General features: G+C 37.3%; 1 protein-coding gene across 2 annotated transcripts; it reads right to left on the minus strand.

The window, feature by feature from the left end:
- Positions 1-12548: 12548 nt before the first annotated feature.
- On the minus strand, positions 12549-15662 carry LOC106644829 (protein-lysine N-methyltransferase SMYD4-like). 2 transcript variants are annotated; one of them, XM_089597853.1, is made up of 7 exons: positions 15518-15662; positions 15373-15438; positions 14184-15315; positions 13822-14099; positions 13580-13750; positions 13348-13488; positions 12549-13218 (listed from the first exon to the last, which is right to left on the minus strand). In XM_089597853.1, the coding sequence occupies exons 3-7, from the start codon at positions 15214-15216 to the stop codon at positions 12958-12960; spliced, it is 1884 nt and encodes a 627-aa protein (XP_089453979.1). In that variant the 5' UTR covers positions 15217-15315; positions 15373-15438; positions 15518-15662; the 3' UTR covers positions 12549-12957. The 2 variants fall into 2 exon arrangements, with proteins under 2 accessions (XP_089453979.1, XP_014215994.2); XM_014360508.2 differs by having other exon boundaries at positions 14184-15438.
- Positions 15663-17320: the final 1658 nt, after the last annotated feature.

Genomic DNA, 17320 nt, shown 5'->3' on the forward strand with positions numbered 1-17320 from the left:
TGAGATAGTAGTCTAACATAAAAACGATACTTTCTTTCTTTTGACATTGCTTTAGTTATCAGTTTGATATACTTCAAAAAATTTCAAAAAAATTTTAATTATCAACCTTTTGTTATCACTTTTTCTTGATTAACATTATCTCACTCTTAGTAACAGGACGAAAACTGGCAACTTGGAACCCTTGTCTCTTTCTAATGATGTAGGTAACAATGAATAACTCAGTATTATGTGCAGTTTTTTTTAACAAAATAATCACAGTACTAGATTTATTCAAAATATCGTGTTGTCTTGGTTTTGTAAAGCCCTAGCTAAGTTAACGCAAATATGTCAAAATGACATGAACTATATGTACTTTCGTACACAAAACAGTCACACTACGTGTACAAGGTTTTTGGGTGAAATCAGTAGGTATAAGTCTAAATTACATACAAACTATAATACAGAAATCAATGAAATCCACGTCAGAGAGAAGAAAGTTAAAAAGAGAATGGGGCGGATATCTATTTTTCCAAAGAGTTTTTTTCAACGTGCTCATAGTGGTAACAAAAGCAGTGTCAGGGTAGTTTGAATATATACACACACACACACACTCTCTCGCACATGGATTGCACGAGGATCCAGGGAGGCGATTATATCATTGACGAGGGCCGCCATACTCGTCGCCACCCAATCCGATTGGTCAGTCGGTGCGTGGCGAAGGGTGGGAACACAGTGGGGGAGAGCCGAAGAAAGAGAGAGAGAAGGGCTCCTACATCCCTTCCCCTCGACGTCTTTTGAATATATATTGAACGCCCCCGCGACAATATGGGCGCACGTGCCCTGCTATTGTGTGCGTTGGCGCATGCGTGTATCCCCGCATTCCGGCATTCCTCGCTTCGTACGAGGCGAAAAGTGAGGTTGCATGTGTGACGTCGAGGCAAAAAATTTTTTTGGAAATCGTTTACAACTGATTGGTTTTTGCACGAAATCACGATTAATACATCGCCTAGTGTATCATAACGCAAAAACCGAACTCTGATTCATTTTATTTGTACTACACATTTTTATGAGTAACACCGAATAAACTTCTATAGATGTAATATTAAGGAAGTACCGCATTAACTACGTGAGTCAAGGTGAACATTAAAGATTTGTTGGCACTTTAGAATTGTTATTAATTTCCTTTCAAAAAACCAACCAATGGATATTTTTCTTTTGGAGACATCTTAAACATGTTTTGTAGCACTTGTGGATGCAATTTTATCTAAATACATCCGTTAATTCAGCCAGAGCTTCGTGATGGAGAAGAAATTTTTATGATTTTTCATAAGAGGCCATGTTGAACTTCGAAAAATTGTTTTATTAATTTCTCGGTCCAAAACCAATCAGAGGTCTTGAAACTTTCCATGTTCTCTATTTATTAGCTTATCGACATGTGGAATTAATTTTGACAAAATTCTTCCATTAATTATTTATGCTGTAGTACTTCCTCCATAAGTATTTGCGTCAGTATTCGACCTGCGCCTATAAAATCAAAATAAATGCACTAATCAATGACAACCATACGAGTCTATTAATTATTCATAATACAAAATTAAGCAATGGAAACGAATTTACTGTAATCGGATTATGAGATTGAAGTGGAAGTATATTCCGCAACGAGAAATGGGAGGAAAATTAGAAGAAAAATCAAATAAAGTTACGTCAGTCTTGGATGTTGGGCGTGTACGGCAAACTTGCCGCATAAGCGGGTCCGGAAAAGAGAAAAGTCAGATAAGCCGAGACGAAGACGTATGTCGGATTTCTTCGGACTGGGCGATAAAGTATTGGATCCGGGTGGGGAGTAAGTACGGGCTTTGCGCGAGTATTAGGTTTTGTACAGCAAACCTTGTTTCCCCGATAACATGTACCTGATATTCCATATAACTGAACTAAAAAAATATCACGTATGCTTTTTCTACTCTGGTTTCACTCGACCATCGTCAGATTATGTCTCTGATTGTAACACAAAGGATGTTATGAAAGATATTTTTATAGATTTAATTCGAAAAAAAAAAAAACTAATCTGCAAACAACAACTAGCTCGATAAATCATTCTCCAAATCGATCTTCCGTACCTGCGTAGCGTAGAAACGCCGACCTGAATTTCACTCCCTCGAAACGCTCATAGTATATTCATTGCATCTCAGAGTTCCTCCGCGCATATGATCTCCTTCATTTTTCCTTATTTTCCTACCTCCCCCCATAGGATATCAGGGAGCTTCTTCCCTCCCTCGCGCGTTACCTCCTCCTTTTCCCGACCCCCTCCTTCCCTCGGTGCAAAAGAAAGGAGAAAGCGAGTGCGCATCTATACACACACACACAGACTTATCCAAGCTCCCTTTCCCCGGACTTTCCTCCGCGCACGAAGCTATAGGGTTGATTTATCGGTTCCGTATCCATTTCGTGCGGAACATGATAACGCGAAATTGCCCGGGGATATCCCAGCCAAGCGAGCGTGTATATATACGTGTACCCGAGTATAAATGGGAGAGGAGGAGGAGGAGCGCGGGCGTTCTCAGTGGGTAAATTGGCGAAATAATCTAGAAGGGGGAGGGAGGCGTAAGCGGGCTCGATTATACCGTGGATCGGGCTCGCATGGAACTCCTGAGAAGTGGTTGCGGAGCGTCGGGGCAATTTCACGTTTTCGGGGAGTTGTGCGCTTTCGAATAATTTTCAGGCTTCCAGTAATTTGGTACTCTGCTATTAGGATTTTTTTTTTTTCTTTTTTTCTAGTTTTAATTAAAGTCTTTTTTCTTTGGCTGTTGGACAAATGTATTTGTCACATTTGAGTTCCAGTCCATGTTTGACAGTATGTTGTTGTGTTACAATTGTGTAGGATGATGCAAAGGAGGAATTAATAATATCTAAGTTGGATCAATGGTTACAAACTTTTTTGCTCAGGCATTGTCAAATTGGTTCCCCGGCCATTAGAAAGTCCATACGTTAAATAGGTTCCCAGGTGATTCAGGAACATATTCAAGGTGGTTCTAGATGAAGTGAGACGATACAAATTTTTAATAAAATAATTAATAACTCATAATGTCGTACTTTTCGAGTACTAAAATCGTGGTGGTGTAGCAACACTTTTGTGGGGTGTGGTAGACCAAATCCACCCCGACAGCAGGTCCACTCGGACAACTGTAAATAAACTTTAAATTTGATACATATGTCATCTCCTCATTAGGTTTACATATGTATAGACATGAGCTGGGAACCAATTTGACTACTCCATCTTGCCCTCTACATGACATCATTGTGTATATTGTCTTAACTTCGTCTTATGGGGTTTGAAAAATGTGTCAAAAAGGGTGCCGACTTCTTTACGAAAGCGCAATGACCTATAGAAACATTTAATGCAATAAGTTTAAAAATCTATTGACTGTATAGGCTAAAATAAAAAATTCCAATCAAATTCGAATGAAAGTTAAACTAACATGTGGAGCCGGATGTGAAATATGTTTCATTTGAGTAACAAGAATTTTCACGATTTTAAGATAATTCTTTTTTTATTTTTCCAATGATTAATGGTATGTTTGAAAATCATTAAATTACGTTGATTAGAGTTAGACTTTTTTTTTTTTTTGTTTTTAGGCCAAAAAAATTTTGAAAACAATCCTATAACGGAAAAAAGTACAATACCAAATAATACCAATACAAAAATGGTAGAACTCGAGAAAATTTTAAAAAAATAATAAGTTTAAAAAACTTCAGTAAATAATCCTAACTCTACTCAGTGTGATTTAGTAACTTTTGAGCGGATTAAAAATTATTAAAGTGGTTTAACAAAAACTAATCCTAAGATTTCAAAAAGGTCATGTTCCTTAAATGGAAAATCAAAATACATCTTGTGGCTAGTATTAATATCTATTAGTGGATTTTTCTTTAAGAAAACAGTTATAATTTTATGATTATTATTTTTTTTTTTTACAATAAAATTTACACCTAAAAAGTGAATTGTTTTGTCTATTTTAAATGCATGTGTAAAGTTTAAATCACTTATATGATGACCTGCGCAAAAAATTTGAGCATTACTTTAAGCATTTTGTACTACTTTTTGATTACCTCTAGTCACTCTATAATATTTTGGGAACATGCAATGATGAAAAAAATGAAGAAACTTTTTATTCATTATTGTCCAATTGTTTTTCAGACTTACAGAAAGAAAATAAATTTCACAAACTATACTTGCTTATCTTTTTCTGTGCACCTTCGAAAAGATGACTGACATACTAAGTAATGAGCACAAGTTTGAAAAAGAAGCGAAAATTAAGATGCTCGTAACATTCGACACTGGCCATCTTTTGTGACGTTTAAAGAAAATAAAGGATTAAAACTTTTGCAAAGGCCTCCATGCGTATATTTTTGAAAGACTTCTCCCGATTATTTGGTACAAAGTTATGATGATAAAAAAAAAAAAAAAAAAAAAAAAAAAAAAAAAAAAAGAACTTCATATACCAAAAACGCATGTTAAAATTGTATTTTTTCCTATCACTGCGACATTATGGCACACGCGAGTCCATACATTACAACAGGCTTCTTGCAGAGAAAAACGATCGAGCTACATGTATACCTTTATTCGCGCATTTTATTTACACACGAGAGAAAAGCCAGAGCAGGAGGGAGCAAGTGGCGAAGAGGGCGGAGGGGAAAAAGGAAAGCGCGATAATAGCGCGGATGATGGGATTTCCCCTTGCGTTTACTGCCGGCAGTGGTGGAGGTGGTGGTCGTCGTCCTCGCAACGCCGGCAGAAACGTCGTCGTCATGACGACGAAGAAGAAGGAGAGGAGGCAGCCCCACTGCGGAGCATACCACACACACACACATATATTTGTATAGGGTCGAGAGCCGCATGGCGGTGTTATAACAGAAACGCAAGAAGAAGAAGAAGATACTTATCCGAACTCTGTGTGGCAGTGGAGGTGGGAGGAGGTGGGGAGGTCACATTGGTCCCCGGCCAGCTATCGATAATAGGAAAGATAAGAGATAGAGGCGGGGGGTGGGGATCTGCCCACCCGTGCTATACCGATTTTTCTCTTTCGAGGATGGTTTATGGCTGCGAAAATGGCGCATTGTGCCAGCAGAGAGAGCCGAAAGTAGTAGGTATGCATTATACGGGGGAAAGAGAGATGTATTGGGTGGAAACGCGCACGGCATGTAGGAAGTGCTTATATGCCGAGTCTCTCGTTGCAAGGGGCTCTGGAATCGCTCTTTGATTGGGTCAGCGATTTTATACTTTTCGAACGAACGATAAAGTGTAATACACCCAAGTTTTCAGGGAACGCTCACATTGGAACGAGAGGAGCTGAACAACTGTTGGGCAGATCGGAGATAGCGAGCGACTTACAAATTTTATCCTCGTTTGCCCCCCCCCCCCCCACAACCCTTGAACTATGTCGATCTTTTATGACTGATCTTTCAATGTTTGAGAAATGGCTTTGTTACACGGAGATTCGCGATTCAGTGGAAGTTTATTGTAAAATTGTGTCATGTCGTTTGGAAAATTTTTATTTTTCGAATTCTCCTTTCGTCAAAAAAGTCAGCAGTTTTTCCCGGGGACAACGCTTATTACGATTTTTCGGCGTCACTGGTTAAGTTTGTATTTATTTTACATTTACAAACACGTTAGTTGCCCCAAGTTCGTTACTTAAGCTTTTTTGGGCAAACTCGTGCGTAATTATTTTGTAGATTTTAAAAACTTTTTTTGCTGAAAAGATTTTTTAGCGCTATTCGCAGTACTGGAAAAAATTTGTTTTTAACTGATACAATTTTGCACGTTAAAGACCAATGTAAAGTACTATAAATGAAACATTTAATTTCGAACAAAAATTTTTTTTTTAATTGTATTTTCTTTTAAATAGAAACATTTTTTGTACAGACGGTAGTGAAAATAATTTCTTTCAAGCTTTAAAACGCGTAGACGTTAAGACAAAAAAAAAAAAAAAATACTGTAGTTCAATATAAATCCTGCGCAGTGGTAAAGTACGAATAAAAAATTCCACCAACGCATCAAAAAAGACATAAAAGCGCATCCAACCGAAAGCTGCAGTAGAGCCGCGTGGTTTTCGGTAAGTGAAATGAATGCGACTTAATTAAAGGGCGAAGGCAATTACGACTTTATAAATCGCAGCCGTTAATCCGTTATAGCGGAGACAAGTTAAACTTCTCTTTCGCGCTGTACACGCAAACGTGTACGTGTATGCGAGTACACAAGAGAGGCGGGAAAATAGGAGTTTCTGGCTCGTGGGTATGTGTATATGTACCTTTACAGGCGGAGGGTGAGATGTACGGCGCCGAGCGCCGAGCATAATTGGCTTTGAACGTCGCCACCTGAGCTCGGCATAAAGCCGCCCGGCCTTAGCGCGATACCTATATCGTGTTGCGCTCGCATCTCCCTTTTCTCGGCGCCGCGCGCGCCTCCACGTGCGTGTATACACCAAACAAAAGGAAACTCCATTTTCTCGGGGAAACAACCAAAATGAGCAATTACTGTACTTTACAAATCGTGTAATTCAGGGCTTATGCCTTAATTTTCAGGCATCATGTTTGACTGAATGGATTTTTTTCCGAAGCAAAGAAAAAAAAAAAAAACTATCCAGATCTGACGAGACTTTTCCGTACATCAGTCTTCAAGTTATTAATTATTTTAATCCATCTAAGCATTTGTTCAAAATATTTTTCATTTGAGTAATGGTCATACTCAACGTGCAAAGTTGAACTTTTCGTGTGTGTTGAAGTTTGCAAAGAGAATCGCTGAGTGCAAAATAATTAATGCACCGATGCACTCACGCGTGACAATAACTTGCCTTTTATTCACTTGCTGCGTGATGTATTATTTTAGAATTAATAACTAAAAAACACTGTTCTGACAAAATTTTTAATCAGCACTGTATGATAATAGTTATTTACGTAACAAGTGCGGAAAAAAACGATTTCCCGCAAGAGTCGTGATTGACTTGCACGAGTGTCATCGCAAGGCACGAGTTACCGTTACCAGCCACGAGTGCGAGTCCACCACACGAGTGTGGGAAATCGTCCCGCACGAGTTGCGTACAAGATTTTTCGCAATAAGTGTGAGGAAAATAGTAAGTATGCCCAACTTTAAAAATACCAAATGATCGTTCAAAAAAAAAAAAAAAAGTATTTTTATGCCTTAAATATGGTAGCAGAAATTTGATTAAATTGAAATTTTATATTAAAAAATAAATTTTGAATTACTTAAACATAACACTCTTTTTCAAAGAATTTTACAACTGTAACAAATTTTGTTAAAGGACCCCGCATCAACACAATGGGATTTTTTGTTTTTGTTCTTTTTTTACACCAAACCTTTTATTCGACAATGTGTGATCAATTAATTGAGTCTAACTCTCTCCACAAGGATGCTCCCTCCTAGCACCAATCTAAATTATTACGAATTTAATGAAACTTGAGAAATTTTCAATGATGCTGAAATCCATCATAGTGCAAAATTTTAGTTAATTGTTGGCGGGCTGAAGTTCAATAAAATAATTTAAAATGTAGGTTTCAAGAAAGACTAGTCAAAGACATTCTAAAAAAGTATACCTATAAACGTTAAACAAAATATAATGACAAAGTTGAGTAACCAGAGGTTGTGGTTGTAAATAGAGATGAATTAAACACACAGATCGAATAAACATTAAATGAATAAATAGCACTTGTTTGGCAAACTTATACACGTGAGAAAAATAATTTAATTCCTAAAACGTATCATTCGAATGAGTACGTTTGCTACGAATGAGTATGTTAGGCTATTAAAAAAAAAAAAAAAAAAAAAAAATCATTAGAGACTAATTGTAGTTCGAGGTAAATAGTAAGTCACACTAGAACATCCTCAAACAATAGGGTCCAACCCTCTCGTTAAGGTGTTTTGATACGTCAAGTGAGCGTATAAGCGCATAGATTATTGAAAAATCCGTGTAATATAAGTGTACAATGACGAGGTGCTCGTACAGCGGGGTTTTTACGCACCATCAATCGACTGAACGCATAAGGATGGCCGGCAAATTGCTTAATTGCCCTAATCCGTCAAAAACAGCACGACACCCGCGTCCCCGGCAATGGGATTCATCCCCAAGTACATGTATTTACCTACGAGGAGTGCGAATATCACACGCAAGTGAAAACAAACATCCCTACGGGCTGTCGCGTCCCTTCGGACTTTAGCTCGGAGCTCCTAAGCCCCACTTACACGGCGACACCACGCACAATATAATACATCACGCTGGCGTATATGTATATATACGTGTACACAAACACATGCGGTCGACTATGCCATGCAACCCTGCCTTTGGGCACACAGCCCTTGTGTAATTTAGCCGGTAGTTTGAATCGAGGGGGGGGGGGAAAAAAGCACGCAACCACCCCCCGGTATACCCTCACGCGCGCTCTACGCGAAGCCGTCTTAGGTGTATATTAAATGGATGTATATGCTCACCCTCTCTGTATACAAAATAATCCACTATACCCACCACCGGGTATATGTATATATGCTCTCGAATGCTCCTCGCTTGGAACAGCAGGACACCTCCACCGGAGAGTGTATACGCACACAAACAGGGGGGGCTCCGTTATTTATGAGGCCCTGTTTGCCGACACAGCCTTGCGGGTGGTTCATCTCCTTTGGCGCGGCTGACGACGCCGCTGCACATATACCTATATATGGACCTGCATGCGCGAACTCTCTTGGATCGAATTGGTGCAAAAATGAATCCACCGGTCTCGTTGATAAACTCTTTATTCGCTTTTTGAGCGCAATTCCGAAATCGCGCCCTCACTGGGCACTTTGAGAACGATTGGTCGTCATTACCAAAGGTGATTATCATGAAATCGAGCTTCCGGCTCCATTCACCAGGTGGCCAACCCTTAAATGTCGCTTTTCTACAAGCATGTGGTAATCAATTCATAGTACTGTCCTTTTCTAATCACGACCAATCGTTCTCAAAGTGCCCAGTGAGGGCGCAATTTCGGAATTGCACTCAAAGCGAATAGTAGTGAATAGGAGCGAGACTCGAGAAATTCTTGATCTTGTCTCGAAAATCAAGAGCGAGAACTAGGTGCATAAATAGCATAATATGCAAGACATATACAAATTACTCAAGATTCAAAATCTTGTCATTTTTATCTACTTTAGTGTGACTTGCTAAATTTAATAGTTGGATTTTTTAGGATTATAACTGTCACTTTGCCTCATAATCATCACAATCATCCCTTTCAATTTTGTACCTTTTACTTTGCATCCGTACATACTTTGATTTCAGACTTTGTACTTTTTCTTCTATTATCTCTTTCTCATTATACTGTGACTCTTCGCGTTCGATACAATTTAAATAGTAGCCAATAGATATATTGAAGAGCGCGCGGTGGCTCGGTCGGCTAGGTCGTGGATTGGGACGCGGGAGACCGTGATTCCCGGCCAGTGCGACATTTTCGGGCAAGTACCTCTGTATATTTTCACATGTGCTTTTTCACCACGCAATGCTCCTCGAGGAGGGTTTAGGCGACCTTCTCGCAGCAAAAATTTCCTAATTTCCCCCTACCCCTCTCCTGTAATAGGAGGGCCTCCCATCCCTTTCCTTGTCCTTTTCCCAAGAGCCTTTCCCTTGCCCATAGTAGTGCCCTTATCAAAGGAGCCGGACGTAGAGCACTATAATATAAAAAAAAAATAAAAAGATATATTGAAAATAATTATGGGCCCAATAAGGATTGTTTTTGTATATTTGTATATTGTTAACTTTGTAATTTCCCCGCTAATAATATTATCAAGCCAGATAAGTCTCAATGTGCACACAGCCAACATTCATTTGCACTCGATAGCAAGCTTGTGTATCCACTTACTCTGGTGAGAAACGAGGTAAACCACTTATCGGTGGTGCCAACAGCTCATCCATTTATGCTAACCACAGCGGATCAAACGACAACATGAAATTGATATTTACATTAGGGAAACGTATGTTAAATGAAACAGAAGTATGATTCCGCTTAATCACATCTTATAATTAGGACAAAAACAGAATTTTCTTTTTTTTTTTTTTTTTTAAGGTTGTATACTTTCAGAGCTGAACCGAATGAGATGTAGATAACCTTAATGATGTAAAAAAGGTATACATGCACATAGGGAGTCATCTCTCGACATTTTTCAAATCATTAAGGTGATATGCATTTCATTCGGCTTAGCTCTGAAAGCATACAACCTCAAAAAAAAAGAAAAAATTATGTTTTTGTCTTAATTATAAGATGTGATTGAACAAAATTATACTTCCTTTTTATTGAACATTCTTTTTCCTTCATAGAAATATCAATTTCATAGTTCTTATATTAACAAATAATAATTTATTTTATTTAAATGATTTTGCTCCTATCTCTGCAATACGATTTGGCTTACATACATGGTTTACATACATTCAGTCATTTCTGCAGGTGGCCACGAGGGCGGCAGCACAGGCGGTTACAAATAGCGTAAGCGGATAGTTTTTTGAAAAATTTAAAATCCAGAAAATGAGAAAATTTAGAAAATCTTACCTGGGCACGCTACTGCCATCTGACGGCAGAAACAAACCCATTACCCATAGCCCATGCTTCGAGCTTCACTAATAGCTTTTACCATATTAATACACGATGTTGAATAAAGCCTATTTTAAAATCAAAAGTTTTTATTTCCTACACAATTTCCCGACAATAATAATAAAAGATCCCCTCGTACGGCAAGTGCTAGGGTTGACCGTAACAATTTATTAAGAACAAGTATTTTTTTGCATTAGCCGTCGAGCCGTGATGAAATCTTATGCATAGAGTAACTAAAAATCACAACTCAGTTTATATAGCCACAGTATATAAACATATCGAATATTGATAGTGCAGGTTACTATACCAATGTACAACATAACCTTTCGTACTTTGAACGCCATTTTTACCGCTATTAACAAACTTTTTAATAGTGATTCACTGGCGTTTTTCAAAATGTGCCTATCATTGTGGTGCCACTTATCACTTTGACACGTATTCTTATGAAAATGTACAAAAATTTTGCCAACGGCAATTGTTTGATCTATTTTTCACCATGATATTTAAAACACAGAAAATTAATGACAACGAGGGAATCACTGTAGAAGTGCATAAGGGATACTAAAAGATTAACTGCAAATAATATGATATTTGACCGTATGTTTCATTTTTGTGTAGCATCCAAGTGGAATGTTCAAAAGCATGTTACTTTTACTTTTTATACCAAGGCGATGTCATTAATGAGTGGCTTAGTCAGATGACAAATGCATCAGCCAATAATGTAATCAACATTTATACACAAACGTTTTTTTCTTTTTCAAACGATACCCTTTTTTCATACACATGCATACTCAAAACCATAAATTATTACCTTTTAGCTGTAAACAATAACTTTGATAAATAATTAGTACAGTTAAGTAGAAAAACTGATCCAATAATCTTTCTTCAAACAATTAACTACATGCACGATGAAATAGCAACTAAAAGTGGCAGAGTGGCCCTCCCAGTCCTCTGGAGATTCTTTTCTTTGGAAGCAGTAGCTCAGCGCTCTTGACTGGAGAAAAATAGCTTCCAGTCCGGCAGAGAAGCAGGCCTGCTACACAGACAGTAGCGCCACCTGTAACAGTGGCATGGCATCTCCAGACAGTAGAGAGGCTCCCCCAAACATTTCTCAGTGATAAGACGTAAACAAATCGGGGGGGTTGTTAGTTTTTGCCAAGACGCATTTCAACGCTGCATGTCATGGAGCTATCAAATGGCCTATCGTCAATACTAACCTCTGTGAGTACTAAATTTTTCTATTTACTATTTATTAATTCTCAGTGAAGTATTGTGTCTTTACAAGAATTTTCCTTTCTCTAAAATGGAAATGTTTGGTAACTATCTTCGCAACTGTGTATAGTTGACTAACATATGGGTATTATACGAAAACCAGCATATTTCAGACGCTAGAATGGATATTGCAATCACTGGAAATTGATTTTTTATTTTTTAAAACATTTTTTTCATATTGTCTACAGCCAACATAAGCTAACATTTTTGGGCCCTGCTGAATCTGCACGATAAAAAATTTTTACGACTTTCTTATATCAGACTATAAGAAAAAAAAATAAGCGGTTACGAGCTCTTAAAAAATCGTCGAAAAATCGAGATTACAAGGCACCAAATGAAAATTAAACTTCATCAATGCATCTGTATCATATACAAATCAGCTTCGCGAAGTTACATGACACAATAGTTTTTATTTTAAGGAGACTGAATTTACAAATTTCTGAACCTGTACTACAGGCTTATCGTGATGAAAAAATGTATGCAATATCCAACCTTTGTAGAATACAAAACGCCCGAATTGGAACGTCCATATTCAATTACGTGCATTTGTGAGAGCATTTTTCGTTAAATATACAATATCTTCATACGCGGCGTTTTAATCAATTGGGCCACAAAATAGACCGTTTTTGGTAGAATGACCCATTTATAATACGTTAAGTAAATTTTAGCATAACTAAATAAGTATGAACATGTATTTTATTGATATTGTGTAGATAAAAGGGCATCGTTCAAGTGCACCATGAAACACTCATTTCGTATTACTTATCTTTGCGATTGCCTCAAAATTTTATTGATACACATTATATACACATTACATATAGCTGCAGGTTAAACGTCTCGTCCTCTTCAGTCAGTACAAATTGTTTCGATAATCTTACAATCGTTATTGATGGGGAGAAAAAAAGGATGGTAATTAACGTAATGTATAAAATATTAAAAATAGTTTGATGACAAAGTCCGGGTTTGTAGAGCTTTATACACTATTTGACATAACAAATAACATACGGTTTAGTAATTTTTAGTATTTATTTTTCCAAGTAATTACGAATAAGTGCCCAAAATGTATTGATTAATCAAACTTCACTACTGTTCAAACTGAGGTATGTGACACGTTTGCAAGGCGTACCGTAACGAATCGAGTAAGTCAGCATATTCACGGCTAGGGCGACGTGGCGTAGTTTTATATATTTTAGTTATTGCTTGAATTATAACTTTGAAATTACTTACTAGATTTACATCAAAATTTCTAGAAGTTGTGTACTGATCGTATTTCTTTCTCCACTCTTGACAGTGTTTCAATAACTTTTCGATTTCATATGCATCCTTTTTGTTGGTGATAAACGACTACAATTAATTTATGACTTTCTTTAAAAAATAGCTTTTTTGTTTTTGGAGTTTTGGTTTTAATGAAACTTTTGTTCATCAAACATTAAATGTTTCACGTTTGAAACTGGTAAAATAATTATTACTTACATGTATCGGTGGTAGGAATTCTTTTAAAGGCCAATTTTCATCACATGCTTGGCAATAACATTTGAAAAAATACCGACTCAATATTTCATCTCTTTCTACTTTAGAAACATAATCATAGTGACATCCATAGTTATCCAGTACCTAGAATTAAAAAATTGACATTAGTTATGTACTCGTCTACGTGAAAAGAATAAAAAAATTATTAATTTTCAAGTGAGTTTTTCTGACGCACCTGAGATCCTTTCGGAATTGGTTGCAATGCAAATATTGCTTGGTGTATAACATTATCTATAACAACTGGACATCTAGTTGCGTTTGGGTCACAACTATGGTTTAAAATGCTGATAACAGAACCGACAACTCGACCATACTCAACTAAATCGCATGAATGTAGTTCGGATATCTGTTAATCGATAATCATGATGATCAACACTTTTTTAAAACAAGTAAATACTGTAAAAACTAGCAATAGACCTGATGTCCGTTTTGTTGGATTTTCATACAATTTTGAGCGATTTGTTGCCCAAAGAACAAGGCATCTGCATTTTCGCATAGAGCTGATACGCTTTTATTTGAATAACTAAAAAAATTTGTGTATATATGGACATAAAACAAAACTACAGCTGAATTCAATGATATTATCAGAATGTCTTCTGAATCCCTTTTCTCTTCATGTGTCATAAGACTGTACAATGGCCTGTATTGATCATTATGATAAATTCCATCATCAGAAAAACTTTTATTGAGATTATCTAAAATTTGTATGTACAGATTATAATGATAGTAGTACAAGTTGATTTTTGAGGGTTTTTCTTAGTGCAACTATTCATAAATACCTTTGCAATTGTCGATTTTATTTAATTCTCTTCTAAGATTCTCAATACTTCCAAATTCTCTGACAGCTAAAAGAGTTAGTTTCAAGGAAAATATGTCTGTCTGACGAGTCTCCGCGGCAAAAAGGTATCCTTTCACAGGGCACTCGATGTCATGGTACTGCTTCCAAGCATCATCCTTGCATTTCGTGGAGCAATACATAGCATAAATGCAATGTTCACAAGGTACACTATCCCAGGCTTTCATAAGACAATGCGAACAGTGAGTGTAAATATTGGATGGATTAATAATCATAGCATATGTTTTTTCAGCAATGAGACACTCTCCGGGCTTAATATCACGAGTAGCAACAAAATGACGACCAAATTTTTCATTAAATTTCAAATCAAGAACTTCTGAGGCAGATGGAATAAATATGTGTGGCACGAAGCTGGGCGGTTTGACAGAAGTGTCCTTGAGTTTGGGCAACTCTTCGATCTTGTTGACTGTAGAGTTGATTCTCATTTCCAGATTCTCTTTCACTTCATCACTTATATCCAAACGTCTTAACAGACTACTTGTCTCTTTGTACACCTCGTTGAAATCTTCCTCACGACCCAATATCTTGAAGCATTTGGCTTTCCTTATAAGCAAATTTGGCCTAAGTTCATCAGGATAGTTGCCCTCCAAAGCTCTGTCAATGTCTCTGATGCATTCCTCGAACTTGGACAGATAATACAGAACACAGGACCTGTTAGCGTAAGCTCGTATCATAGCATCAGAGGACTGCTCTGCCATGGCAACGCTTTGAGAATACAGCTTCCTGGCATTGAGCAAGACTGACAAATCGTTATTTAGTGACGTCAAAGCTTCAGCCTCGTTTCTGAGTTTCACGGACTCATCGTTGTTCTTACCAGTGTAGTCACACGGAAAAGGGAGGTGTTTTTCCAGTGCTTGAAGTATAAAGATAATGCGGGACTGAAAGTCTGTCATCCTTTCCAACTGCTCGTACACTTCGACGTCAACAATCAAGTTGGTTAACAAAGAGTGATACATGATGGAAGCTTCGAACCAGAGACTCTTGATTGAGTTGTAACTTTGTGAGATTATAGTTTTCTTTGTACTTCTGCACTCAAGTATTCTCGTTCATTCCATCTGCAATGCGGAATCGCTGATGTTATAATTTACACGACAGACAGCGACAATACTTACCTTTCGTATACGCTTTCACTAAATTGAAAATTGGAAGAACACGTTGTAAGTAGAGGAAATCTGCCACTGCAATAAAAACAATTAGGTACAACAGAGAAACCCTCTCTTTTTATAAATATGTATAAACTCCAAGTACCAAACCAACCTTTTTACTTATTGTTTATACGACAGTAATGGCCTGCAGTGTTACACATCAGCAAGAGTTGCTGCAGACTACATCACAACATCCGACATCACCACAGGTATATATTATAAGTAACTATACTACCACATACCTACGATGATGAATATAATATTTCGATTTCGCGCGGGAATCACGCGAGTCATTGGGCAAGTTGTAGGTCGATGAAGTGTCGTAAATCGTAAATACTTGGTAGGCATGATTCAATGCTTGACTATGAGAACTGAAACTGATTGACAACAACGCAACGGTTGCGTGGTCCGCGGTTCAGTGAGTTGTGTCCGTGATTCCGTGAACTGCAGTTTGGTCAGTTTAATTATCTCGGTACCTATATGGTTTTATTTGATACATATGTTATGAATCGATACATGTACATCATGTACTTAAGTAGCATAACTTTTTTCAGCTCATGATACCTAATGAGCCTTCGTAAATGAGTCAAGCTTTTTGCGTTCGTTCGGTCCGTCCATTCGCGCCATTCCTACACGAATAACGGATGATGGAATTATTGCTGGGTTTCGAATCTCGTCAACTCATTGAAAACTTGAATATTATACACAAGATTAATATTACAGAAAATTATATTTTATCGTTCGTTACATAATTATATACAACTCGACCGCGTTTGTTTTATAAAAAACTAAACAAATTCCAATTCGCTCGAGGAAAAAATATTCGATCTATGACTAGGAGTATGCTCATTTAGTATTAATAACATTTTTTTTTCACTATGCAGATTGAGAATTCATCAGATAAACTCATTCAACATGGTGCTAATTCTATTATTGGAATTTTAAAACGTACGATTAAAATAGTCGTTTTTGTTTTACAGACATTATTCTGACATTTTTTACCAACTGTGCGTATAACGGCTCTGCATTCCTGCGTTACTCTGAACAAATGCGCATTTATGTAGCGCATACTAAGTATATGAAATCGTTTCAAATTTTTTGTGAATCAACGACACTTTATTCGAAGCTGATAAGGGCCTTGAATCTTGATTCTGTACGTGCCGAAGCGTTATAAAAAATTCGACAGTATATTATACCCATTGATTTGCACGTATTATTCATTGTATGTACAAAATAAACACATTTTATTATAAGTTTCAGGAACACCATTTTTAGAGACATAAACCCTTAGGTAAATGATCGGGTATACGTAACGGGGAAAATAACGACCGCCTCAACGTCACACCACATACGTACTATAAAAAATAATTTGATTTTCGAATAGCAAAATCCGTTCGACATAAACGCGTATTCCCGAAATTCGAAATACGTCATTTTTGTGTGCACTATAAGTAGTTTTAGCGAAAAATCGTACTTTGCATCTGCCAAGGGAAAAAAAAGGGCCACTCGTAGCATTCGCTGAACACAAAGATGAAAAACCATTTCCCCGAATCAAAATCAGTATACGTGTCCAATAGTGCAGCGCGGTGCAGGCCAAAAGTCATAAAACGGAAGCATTATATGTACATATATATATATATATATATATATACCCTTCTTTTTGATCAGGATCAGCCGTAACTCAACGACAACCGAACGGAACGACAAATTCCGTTACTCGTGTTTCCAGGATTCGCAAAATTTTCCGCGTACACGAGTACCGGCAAAAGTGGTACGACACATTATTATCCATATATACACGTGTCAAAAGTCATTAGAATCGGGAGGGTTGGGGGGAAGCTCAATTATCGCATTTCGTCGTGGTATACACCCTCAATAATAATAGTAATAATATACAACAGGAAACACGGTTTCC

This window comes from Copidosoma floridanum, unplaced genomic scaffold, assembly GCF_036245765.1.
Source record: "Copidosoma floridanum isolate Cflo_tuat_1 unplaced genomic scaffold, Cflo_Japanese_pri ptg000040l, whole genome shotgun sequence".
NCBI classification, from domain to species: domain Eukaryota; kingdom Metazoa; phylum Arthropoda; class Insecta; order Hymenoptera; family Encyrtidae; genus Copidosoma; species Copidosoma floridanum.